The sequence below is a fragment of the Citrus clementina genome, unplaced genomic scaffold (genome assembly GCF_000493195.1).
Source record: "Citrus clementina cultivar Clemenules unplaced genomic scaffold, Citrus_clementina_v1.0 scaffold_8, whole genome shotgun sequence".
In the NCBI taxonomy this organism is placed as follows: Eukaryota; Viridiplantae; Streptophyta; class Magnoliopsida; order Sapindales; family Rutaceae; genus Citrus; species Citrus x clementina.
The window spans coordinates 1,580,716-1,593,073 of NW_006262022.1; the positions used below are offsets into that span (position 1 = coordinate 1,580,716).

Genomic DNA, 12,358 nt, shown 5'->3' on the forward strand with positions numbered 1-12,358 from the left:
TTGATCTCGAGAAGTTCAATGGGAAAGACGATTTCAATATGTGGAAGGTGAAGATGGAAGCAGTGTTAATAACTCATGGTCTTGGAGATGCCCTGCTACCAGTAACCAAGAAGGAGGGGAAACATATCTTTACATCAAAAACTCCAGAGCAGATGGCAGAGATTGACAGGAAGGCCAAGGGAACTATCATCTTGAGTCTTGCAGATTCTGTGATAAGAGAAGTAGCTAAAGAGCCTACTGTTGCTGACCTATGGGCAAAACTAGAGAGCATTTACATGAAAAAATCCTTGGCCAACAGATTGTATATCAAGAAGAGGATGTTCACGTTGAAAATGCTTGAAGGCTCATCTCTAGATGAACATCTTGATGAGTTTAATAAAGTGTGTGACACTCTTGAAACCATAGATGCAGCATTGGAAGATGAGGATAAAGTTTTGCTTCTGATAAGTTCTTTGCCTAAGTCATACGAGCACTTTATTGATGCTTTGATGTATGGAAGACAGACATTGTCACTGGATGAAGTGAAGTCAGCTCTTAGCACTAAAGAATTGCAAGGGAAGCAAGAAAGCCTTGGAAATGGCTCTGGTGAGGGGTTAACTGTAAAAGCAAAACCAGAATGGAAGAAAAAGAAGCAAGGAAAGAATAAAGAAAAGCAAAAGAATCTGAGATGCTTCTTGTGTCATAAAGAGGGGCATTTCAAGAAGGATTGTCCAGAAAAGAAGTTTCAAAAAAAGGAAAAAGATGGTGATGCAGCTGTTGTAGAGGAGAAAGGATATGAATCTGCTGGTGTATGTGTAGCAACAGAGAGCAAAGACAAAGGTAAATGGGTGCTTGATTCTGGCTGTACTTTCCATATGTGCCCTTATAAAAATTACTTGACTGAGTATCATGACTTGGATGGGGGTAAAGTTATGATGGGCAATAATGCCATGTGTAAAATCATAGGTATTGGAAACATAAGGTTTAAACTCCATGATGGATCCATAAGAGAGCTTAAACAGGTAAGGTTTGTGCCTGATCTTAAGAGAAATCTGATTTCTTTAAGAATGCTTGATCAAATAGGATATAGTGTTAAGATTGAATCTGGGGAAATGATGATAATTAAAGGCACTGAAACCATCATGAAGGGTTTAAGGAAGAATGAAGTATTTGTCTTAGATGGGGAAGTAGTTACTGGTGAAGTTGGGTTGTCAGTAAATGCCAATACTGATAAAACCAGACTATGGCATCTGAGGTTGGGGCACATTGGGGTGAGAGGGCTTAAAGAATTAGATAAGCAAGGTTTACTAGAAGGTGATAAGATTGGTGATTTGGAATTCTGTGAGAGTTGTGTCTTAGGGAATGCAACTCGAGCTAGTTTTAATAGGTCAATACACAACTCAAATAACAAGCTGGAATATGTGCATTCTAACTTGCGGGGACCTGCTCAACAAGTGTCTCTAGGTGGTAACAGTTACTTCTTATCCATTATAGATGACTACTCTAGGATGGTGTGGGTTTATACTCTTAAGAGCAAAGACCAAGTTTTTGAGAAGTTCTTTGAATGGAAAAACTTGGTTGAAAATCAATGTGATAAGAAGGTTAAAAAGCTCAAAATAGACAATGGTTTAGAATTCTGTAAACAAAGGTTTGATAGCTTCTGTGCAAAGGAAGGAATAGCTAGGCATAAAATAGTGAGGTTAACACCTCAGCAGAATGGGTTAGCTGAAAGGATGAACATGACACTCATGGAGAGGGTGAGGAGTATGCTGGTTCAATCCAAGCTTCCAAAGACTTTGTGAGCAGAAATACTTTTAACTGCTTGTCATCTGGTTAACCTGAGTCCCTCTACAGCAATGATTTCAAAACACCCTATGAGAGGTGGACAGGACAACCAGCTAACTATGGGAACCTGAGAGCTTTTGGCTGTCCAGCTTATGCTCATACAAGCCAAGGAAAGCTAGCTCCTAGGGCTTTGAAAGGCTTCTTCATAGGATACCAGAGGGAGTAAAGGGTTATAAGATCTGGTGCACAGACTTAAGTCCACCCAGATGCATAATAAGCAGGGATGTGACCTTTAATGAAAAAGAATTACTAAATCAGAAGTTAGCTCAACAGCCAACTAAGGAAGATACTGAGACTGGTAAAAAGCAACAGTTTGAGATGGAGCTCTTTAAGTCTGATGACTCACTGAAAACTGGAGATTCAGGTGGAGTTACTGACAGCTCAGGTGATCCAGAACTTCCTCAACAAGAACAAGAGTCTCAGGAACATGAGCAAGACTACCAACTAACTAGAGATAGAGCCAGGAGACAAATCAAACAGACCAAAAGGTATGGATATGCTGACATTATCTCATATGCTCTAGCAGCTGCACATCAGATTGATGAAGATGAACCAAAAATCTACAAAGAAGCAGTCCAAAGCAAGTTTAGCAAAGAGTGGCAGCAAGCCATGGATGAAGAAATTATGTCCCTTTATAAGAATAACACCTGGGAACTGGTTAAGAAACCTGATAAGAGGAGGGTTGTAGACTGCAAATGGATCTTTAAAGTTAAAGATGGTTTGACAGGAGATGAACCAAAGAGATTCAAAGCCAGGCTGGTGGCTAAAGGGTATACACAAAAAGAATGGGTTGATTTCAAGGAGGTGTTCTCACCAGTTGTCAGGCATGCCTCCATAAGAGTGATCCTAGCTCTGACTGCAGTACAAGACATGGAACTTGATCAACTCGATGTCAAGACTGCATTTTTGCATGGAAGACTCCAAGAAGAAATCTTCATGACTCAACCTGAGGGGTATGTGGACTCCATGAAACCTAGACATGTATGCTTACTCAAGAAATCTCTTTATGGTTTAAAACAGTCCCCAAGGCAGTGGTATCTCAGATTTGATGAGTTCATGATAACAAATGGATTCATGAGATGCAATTATGACTGCTATGTGTATTTCAAGCTGCTGGAAGATGATCTCTACATCTATCTCCTACTATATGTAGATGACATACTGATAGCCTGCAAAAGAAGGGATGAAATAGAAAAGTTGAAGGTAATGCTAAACTCAGAATTTGACATGAAAGACTTAGGGACTGCTAAGAAGATTTTGGGTGTAGAAATTAAAAGAAACAGAACAAATGGAGAAATATTTCTCAGTCAAGAGAGATATTTGACTAAGGTTCTGGAAACCTACAAGATGCTGGATTCCAAGCCTGTACTAACTCCCCTAGCAGCTCACTTCAAGCTAAGTAATCAGTTGTGTCCAAAAACTGATGAAGAGAAGCTTGATATGAAGAATGTCCCTTATGCAAATGCTATAGGTTGCCTAATGTATGCTATGGTACTCACTCGACCAGACCTATCCCATTCAGTGAGTGTGGTTAGCAGATATATGGCACAACCAGGGAGAGAACACTGGAGAGCTGTTAGATGGATCATGATGTACTTAAATGGCTCTTTAAGCCATGGACTGGTATATGGAAGATCCAAAGGAAGAAGTGATGGGCTGCTGGGGTTTGTTGATTCAGACTATGCAGGAGACTTGGATAGAAGGAGGTCACTCACAGGCTTCATGTTTATGTATGAAAGATGCCTTATCAACTGGAAAGCCTCCCTACAGCATATGGTTGCTCTCTCAACTACAGAAGCTGAGTATACAGCTGCTACAGAAGCTGTAAAGGAAGCTTTATAGCTGCAGGGGCAGCTTGGTGAATTAAGAGTGAAGCAGAAGTCAGTGACTATACATTGTGACAGTTCCAGTGCCATTCATTTGTGCAAGAACCCTGCACACCATGAAAGAACCAAACATATAGACATAAAGCTTCATTTCATCAGAAACGAAGTGTCTAAAGGAGCTGTAAAGATGGCCAAGGTGCATACAGATGAGAATCTAGCAGATATGCTGACTAAGGCAGTTCCCTCAGCAAAGTTCAACATATGCTTGGACTTAGCTGGTCTGAGCAGCCTTTAAGTTGATAAGCAGAAGGAGAAGGAAGTAGGAAAAGGAGTTTTTGATTCAAGGTGGAGAATGTGGACTTGAGTGCAATGAATCCAAAACTCAGAGTCCCAAAACGGTTTGTTTTGATCAAATAATTCAGTCATTTGTCACGTGCAACACGTGGCTTTTAAGTTCAAAGGCTAAACAACTCAGCAACTGTCGTTTTGGAGAAACATAAGTGAAGCACGTGAGCCAGCTCGTGAAGAAGGGAATCAAGGCTGTTAAAAGCCGTTACACACGTGTCTAGATTCTGTGCAATTTGGGTTTCAACATCAGTGGTATAAAACTGGTCACTGAGGGAAAAATAGCGTGGTTCAGAGAGAGAGTTTGAGAGAGAGATCAGAAAGTGAGAGAGGTTATTCTTGTTGCTTGTAATCTCTTGTTTAAGAGCTCTGTATTGTGTCTTCTTGATTCATCAATAAAGCTTTTCCTGTGTTTTTTCCCGTGGATGTAAATTGTGCATGTAATGCACAATTGAACCACGTAAATTTCTGTTCTTGTGTATTGTGAATTGTTTCTTGTTTAGGTTAAAACACGGATATTAATCATTAGATCTAGAGCCTATTGGGATTGAGTTGAATACTAGATATCTGATCTTGGTTTGTTATGCAACTTGTTTGATCAAGAACTTGAGTCTCCTGGGCAGTGGCTTAGCATCTTGAATCTTAAAGGGTGTTAAATCACTACATCGGCCAAGGCCGAAGTGGCAATTCGAGCACAACCTAAACGCACAGAATTGCACCACACAACTTGTGTGTAGTGTCTGCACTTCAAATCACTTCCGCAACTATTAGAGGTGTAATACTCAACATCTACGTTTCGCCCAACAATGATAATATATAGAGCCCTAAGTACCCCACATGCCTTAGAAATTTTATAAATAAAATAATGATGCTATAAAATAGGTTAATCTTGATTAACCGAGAAACGGGGCCCTAGCTGTCTAAGTCGGATTTATTATTGTATAATCGAATTGTCCTTCAAAGGTGACTGTTTAATTAATGTTGCCAGTTATAAAAATATGGGATTCTAGTGGGCTTTAAAGGCAAAAGTTAATTTCATTAAACAAAGGACGTGCTTCGGTCATTTTTTCCTAATTATATATATTAAAACTTTGCTAAATCGTCCATGCAACTACGAGCTTGGAGGGCTTAGTGTTTTGTCATGAATAAGTTATGTGTAGGCGGATATCTAAAAACAATAAAATCAAGCAGTGTGATCTATTTTCACTTTCCACCAATGCATGGGATTTCACTTCCATATGCAGCAATAAATGAGTGATGCATACACTTTTCTCTTTTTATCTGTATCTTCTTCTCTTTCCGTATATAGATCTTTTGCCTAGGCAAGATGCTTTAATGGCCGCTCGCACTATTACATACCCACAAGCGCAATTACGTATGTGCAGGTATATGTATATGTTTGTGACCCTTGTTATGCTACCCCGCAAATTTTGGAATAAAATTAATAAAATAAAGTTTAATTCGTTGAAATTGTTATCTACTGATACAATTTGCTTCAAGCAGATTTGCTTGCTCTGCCACCAATTTTGGTGAGAGAGGAACTCCCTGCTTAAAGACTGGTTTAATTATGCCAAAACAATATAAATTAATCAATAAATAAAGAACTTGCAACATGTCTAGATTTCTTCCCCAAAAATTTTCTTGAATTTCTTGTTTTCATATTCTCACTTAACAGGAGGAGCTCTGTAGTATGCAGGCACAGCAACAGGGAAGAACATTTGTGTAATTCCTTCAGCTTTTATTATGGGGAAAATAATTCCAGAAGCATCCTGCAAAATAACAAACAAAATTAACCAAAGATAAATATATGATTCAATGCGAATTTTGAAACAAAGTTTTAGAATCCGATCTTATGACTTTTAACCATTAGCTATATGCCCAGTTATCTTACACATCGTGTGTTAGATATCAATCCATGACCAATACAAATGCAATATTCTCTTGTCACACGCGTCATGTGGCCAAACTGATCGGCTAAAATCTTGGAATGACAAAATGAAGTGAAGATACTCACAGAAATCAATCTAGCCCCAATCCACAAACGTTTGGGAGATGGAAATGGAATCAGTAAGCGTCCAACGCCATAAACTGCCACTGCAAAAAAATGCAGAACCAAGCCCAATGGCCGGGGGTTTAGCCCCGAGAGTATTGATATTGGTCCACTTGAGAAAACACCTCCAAGCCTCAAGTAATCAAAGCATGCTTGCCGCATTTCCTCCCTTGCAGGATCTGAAGATGCGGAGAAAACTTTGTATAATGCGCCTGCTAATGTGTTTATTGTAGATGCCACCGGCTGCAAGCACAGAATTGGACGCTAATATTTTAAGCCAGCAGCAGCTTGAGTGTGTTGCAAGTAAAGAGCATTATGAATGGTGCATAGTTACCTTGCGCAGTGTGTAAAAGGATTCAAAATATTTGCAAAGGGAATATGCATTGTCTAAAGAATGCAGGGGTCTGAGGAGATCTCTGAGTAGAATGACATCAGATAAGGCTACTGTCATTCCACCTCCGGTTAAAGGATGCCTCATGTTAAATGCATCTCCCATCAGAAGCGCACCTGGAGTTGGATATGGAGCTGCTGGCATGCTTCTATTTGGCATTGTTCTCATGTTTCCTTTTTCAGTTGCTGATATAAAAGCAGTTTGCAGCTCATGGGGAATCTGAAACATTAGTTCCTCAATTAGTCTAAAATGAAGTAGCAATTCATGTTTTGAAAGGACAACATATTTCAAGTAACTCCTACACAAATTACTTGGCAAAAGAAATGTACCTGGGGAGCGATAACAGTTTTCAAATATTGAGCCATTTCACCGTTGGAAACGGAAGGTACTTTTTGGCCAGGAATATCAACCAAACAGCGAATCTCGGTGCTACTGATAGGATAAAACAAGATAGGTGAAGGTTCTGCCAGAACAACATGCCCATGATTTGCAAATGGAAGCTTACAATTCTCCAAGGCCAAGCCCACGAAACAAGAGGGGATCTCAACCTGCAGAATTATAATCACAAGTTAAATTGTAACTTTCGGAAAAAAATCCTTATAAGAAATTGGCGAGATCTATGATTTACTATCTTCATTTGACAAGATTAACACAGCATCTTCACCTTAGGATTGCAGAGATTGCGGCGCAAATTTGAACAGCAACCATCGCATACTACAGTGAGGGGAGCATAGGCCGTATGCTTTTCACCAGTCTTGGTTTTGTATTCAACTCCTTTGATGGTTCCATTGCGTTCAAGAAGAGATGTCACTGTTCCTTGTTCCATCCTTACACTAAACATAAGATTGGACAGAACATTCAATAATTTATAAAAAAATTTGTTTCAAATTATGAAATGAATCAAAATGAACAAATATGAACGAAAGAAAGCCGTACTTGGGAAGAGAAGCAGCCTTTTCTCTCATTCTTTGTACAAATCGCCCATGGTGAAAGCTTCTCCCTGCCACATTTGAATTAAAACTTCCCAATGGATATGAAAGTTTAGTACTTTTCCCACCTTTGTAAAGAGCATATCCGTACACATTCTGAGCATCAATGTCACTGACGCAATCTGCATCCACATGTTTATTAGTTACAAGATGGATCTATGCCGATGAAAATGGAAGAACAAGATTCAAATTGTCAGAGCTTGCCTTCTAGACCCAACTCAACTAGCTTTAGATATCCACCAGGTTGCAGCAGCTCTCCAACAATTCTGTCAGGCTGGCATAAGTCTCTTTCAATCACATGAACGCGGCGTCCATCCTGAAAAAAAAACTCCCAGATAAAAAAGTTTACAGAACATACTCAGAAACAGACAGCAATGCAAATGATATGTTTTGATTCCTTTTATCACCTTGCCAAGAGTGTAAGCAAGAGCTGAGCCTGCAACGCCAGCACCAACAATGATTATATCCGTGCTTTTGCCTGAATCTGATTTCCATGTTCTGTTTTCTGAGCTCTTCATTGAAGAATCTATGCTCTTCTTCTTTCCTTTTAAACCGTAGAACAAGGCAAATCCTAACAGAGTCGCAATTACTGCTCCCAATGCAACCATTTTCACAACTTGATGAATTGTAAGATAATATGAACTGTATAGATTTTGTGTTTGCGTGTTTGATTTGATTTGTCACTTGAACTTGGCGCCTTTTATAGGCTTGAGTTGTAATGACTTATAATAATAAGCTGCTGAAACCCATCTTGGCTTTTAGCAATTGGCCAAAATACATTATGGACCTATAATGTTTTTTTAACTTCCTGAAGGGATGTGATAGGATGAATAAGATTACAAACGAAAGCATAATTATTGTTTGATCAAGACTCTAGGATTGAAGATATTATGTAAGCATCATCATTAAGACAGTTTGTGCAACTTATGTTATTGAATGATTTGTATTGGATTGTTGAGTCTCCAAGTCAAAACACTGCATTTTTCAAGCAAATGTTTCTTTGGTATTATGTGGAGTCTGAATTAGGAGTCCTTTTAAGTCTCAAAATTTTCAAAACCATGGGAGCCAAAACCAGGGGTAGCTAAGATTAAATTCAAATAAAATTATAAATGATACAGATACAAACAAAACAAAGCTCCAAAAGTGTCCAACCGGTGCTTGCCAAACAAAAGAATAATTTCTTCTCAAAAATATTTTGTCAAGAATCTCTTGCCAATAAAAAGGCTGGGTCAGTTCACCAGTCACTGACACATGAGCAGTGATATGTTAAACATCCATTTGTAAAGTTTTTTTCCTTTTTTTTTTACACACATGTAATTTCTTGACCTCAAATCCATTTTTATTATACTCAGTTGGATTGGAGTCAAAAAATTTCAAACTCAAAATCAACTTAATTTTTTGGACAAAATTGATTTGTGTCACTGATATATATGTTCAGCTTGATGCAAACCAAAAAATCCGTTGCACATTCTCCCCTCTCTGAATTGCGCTGTTCCGAGCTCAATGGTCCTCTCCATCAATAGGCTCACATATCAAAAAAAAAGAAACCAAAGTAAGATGCCTGTTTTCGAAAGTGCGCACTCAGTGTTCAATACACAAAGATAATAGAGGAAAAAGAAAACAAAACTTTATATATCAACTGGTTATGAAAATTAAATAGTCAACCAAGGATGTTGTCTTTTTCATAATCAAGACACAACAACAACACGCAAATCACTAATACACAACAAAGCTAACTCATACAAAAGACGTGCTCATGAGAGCTCAACAATTTTTGGCCGCTTTTTAGATTTCTTGTTTCCTGCAGATTCACTCAATGAATCATCCTTGTTTGTCTCGGATCTTTTCAGATTCATGGGATCCAATGTTTTATTATCCTCGACGTCATCATCACTGTCATCACTACTATTTTCAGTTTCTGTTTCACTACTGCTTGCAGGCAAAGGAATCGCTGGCTGATTACCAGCGATTGCAGATTCAGCAGCACTGACCGCCTCAGGAGTATGCAGATCAGCTATCCCCAGCATTAAATCCTATCATCAAGATGCAACTGAAGTTGTTAATGGACCAGCTGCCACAATATAAGTATGAACACAGAAAGGGGGAGAGACCAAAGAGGGAGAGACCTTCACTTACCATTTCAATAACTTCAGATTCGTTTCCGGTAAGCGCTTCCATATCATAATCTTGAGCATTATCCTACATTTGGTCAAAGGAGGCACAAGTTAGTGATTAAGAGAGCAAGGTTTGGAACAAGATAAATGGTATAGATTTAGTAATAAGATCAGCTGACAAACCTTTGCATCAAGTTGGAGCCTTTTATTAGCCTCTGATATGACTCCCAAAAAACCTTTAACTTTTCCCAAAACTGAAAAATGAGAGAGACAGATTATCGGACACTATCAAATACCTACAAAATGTATATGACTCTACATACCTGAGAAAATTCCTTGACATAAACTTGATAAAGATATTCCAAGCTCTAGAAACAACTTTGATAAAGATATTCCAAGTTCCAGAAACAACTTTGGAAACAAAAAGATTCTCTAGTAAGGGTTTCTGAAACTCTTTAATACAACAATTTACAGAAAAATAATTTTGAAATGTCTTTCTCCTTTGAGAATTTCATAATTCATCACTCAAACAAGATCTTTGCAATAATCTAACTATGGAAACAGAGTGCACATGAACCAATTTCACAGAGAAGCAACACCCATGACAAATTATCAACCAGAAGCCAGTATTTTGAAGGCAGAGTACTTCCAGAACACATAGAAATTCAGAATACCTTGGCTTCTAGGAACTGGTCCGTAGCTGGGCATTTTACCGGGGTTTGGTTTCTTTAACTCAGCGTTCGTGTCTTTCTTGCTACAAACAAGAAGTGCAGATTCTGCAAATATAAACACAACCGTTGAACAACAGAGCTTGCAGGATACACATATATAGGAAAAGAGAGTACAAACGTGTACCTATAGCTGAAGCAGAAGAATCCTTGTGCTCTAAGTGCAAAAGATCTTTACTTGTAACCCCCATCCCTTTCTTCCTTTCTTTTTTCTTTCTCTCCCTGTACATAAAGAAGCACAGGCTACTTAGGTTTTCAGAGACAAGAAAATTCTAGACATAACCACCAAAAGCTAAGGGTTCGTTTGGTATTGTTTCTAAATTTGTATTTTTTGAGAATAAAAATAAAAATAATGTCTTGCAGTTGTTGGATTTTGAATTTAAATATGTATCTGGTATTATTTTCTGTATCATATATTATAAAATAAAAAATAATAATATGTATTTGGTAGACACAGTTAAAAATGATAAAACAGAAAATATGAGCACTAGCGGGAAAATTACATTACACTTTCAAACTATCGACGTATTAACACTAACAAATCCATTGTATTATAATCCATTAATCAAACCCAAAACCCAATCAGCAACTCACATAACAAAGATTCCCAAGCAAATTAAAACCCAATGAATGCCAAATTCGATTGTACGCAAGCAAATTAAAACCCAATCAGCAACTCACATAACAAAGATGGAGCTGAGAGAGCAAAAGCAGTCAAGGTAGTTGGATGGAGCAGCAGTGGTTGCAGCGAGATGGCGGCTGGGCAAGTGACAGATCCGGGAGAGCAAAGACGGAGCAGCAGCGGCTGGGCTGAGACGAGAGAGAAAGCTGTTGCAACTGAGAAAGTGCAGATTTGCTGCAGATTTGAGAGTGCAGATTTGCTGGGCAGTGGATGAAGAGAAGGGGAGGTCTGCTCGTACCCTACGCCTGGATTGGGAACTCAGCCAAGCAGCGCCCGGAGGTCTGCTCGTACCCGTTTGCGGTTCCCGGTTACATGGGCGGCGGGGGACCCGCCGCGCTGAAGCCACCGAACGGGAACGTGGGCGTTGATGGGATGATCAGTGTGATAGCCCACGAGCTCGCGGAGCTGTCGACGAATCCGCTGGTGAATGCGTGGTACGCCGGGGAGGACCCGACGGAGATCGGGGACTTGTGTGAAGGGTTGTACGGGAGCGGGGCGGAGGAGGGTATATTGGTCAAGTGATGAGGGATAACAAAGGAAGGACCTTTAACATGAACGGGAGGAGAGGCAGGAGGTTTATGGTTCAGTGGGTTTGGAGTCCCGTTCTGAAAGCTTGTGCCGGCCCTAATGCACTTGATTGATTATTTATTTCCCAGACCTCAAAACAAGAAAATAATTCAATAGCTTGATTGAATTGTGAATCTTGAATTTGGTTGGAGGTGGAGGTGGAGGTGGTCAGTGATGGGAGTTTCTTTTTCTTTTCTTTTTTTCTTTTTCAATGGTTAAGTTTTATAATATATAGATTTGTAAAGAGATCTTGATTTATTAGTGTTTAATTATATATATGTTCTAATTTTGGTGAAGTAATCTCATCGATCAAGCAACAATTAAAGATTCGTTCAATAATCCAAGTTTATTAAGAATTATATATATCCGATCTTACCCCTGTGTCGAAAATTCGATTTGAGAGTGCAGATTTGCTGCAACTGGATCAAGAAAGGTGAGGGGAAAGAGAGAACGGCAGTGAAGAGAAAAGGAGGAGGAGGGTCACGATTTTCTTTTATTTTTTAATTCATTTTTAGGTTTAGTTTGTAATATTTGCAGAAATGTTTAAGTTGTTTTCAGTTGATTAATTATAATAATCAATCCGGATTTTTTGTTTTGTAATTTGTTTTTTAAAATTAACTCACCAAACATGTATTATATGTAGGGGTAGGCATCAACCCATCCAACAAGTGAACGTGGCCTAACCCGTATGATTTTTTATTAGATTAGGTTGGGTTGATAAAATAAACAGGTTGTGTTAGATTATTAACTTATTAAATTTTCAATCCGCAAATATTACAGGTTGGGTTGGGTTAAAAATTTTTAACCCAACCCAACCCGTCAACCTGTATATATATATATAT

General features: G+C 38.8%; 2 protein-coding genes across 4 annotated transcripts; both read right to left on the reverse strand.

Annotated features, from left to right (window-relative positions):
• Positions 1-5,542: 5,542 nt before the first annotated feature.
• Positions 5,543-8,228, reverse strand: LOC18033838 (squalene monooxygenase). The gene is made up of 8 exons (XM_006422659.2): positions 7,833-8,228; positions 7,630-7,741; positions 7,373-7,547; positions 7,101-7,269; positions 6,766-6,984; positions 6,380-6,655; positions 6,010-6,288; positions 5,543-5,764 (listed from the first exon to the last, which is right to left on the reverse strand). Exons 1-8 carry the CDS (start codon positions 8,031-8,033, stop codon positions 5,660-5,662), a joined length of 1,536 nt encoding a protein of 511 aa, XP_006422722.1. The 5' UTR covers positions 8,034-8,228; the 3' UTR covers positions 5,543-5,659.
• Positions 8,229-8,894: 666 nt separating this feature from the next.
• LOC18034248 lies at positions 8,895-11,720 on the reverse strand. 3 transcript variants are annotated; one of them, XM_024179511.1, is made up of 7 exons: positions 10,949-11,720; positions 10,395-10,489; positions 10,214-10,315; positions 9,723-9,793; positions 9,562-9,624; positions 9,169-9,458; positions 8,895-8,949 (listed from the first exon to the last, which is right to left on the reverse strand). In XM_024179511.1, coding segments are annotated over exons 1-6 (612 nt in total). In that variant the 5' UTR covers positions 10,951-11,720; the 3' UTR covers positions 8,895-8,949; positions 9,169-9,179. The 3 variants fall into 3 exon arrangements, with proteins under 3 accessions (XP_024035279.1, XP_006422725.1, XP_024035278.1); XM_006422662.2 differs by lacking the exon at positions 8,895-8,949 and having other exon boundaries at positions 9,034-9,458; XM_024179510.1 differs by lacking the exons at positions 8,895-8,949; positions 10,949-11,720 and adding an exon at positions 10,862-10,942 and having other exon boundaries at positions 9,034-9,458.
• Positions 11,721-12,358: the final 638 nt, after the last annotated feature.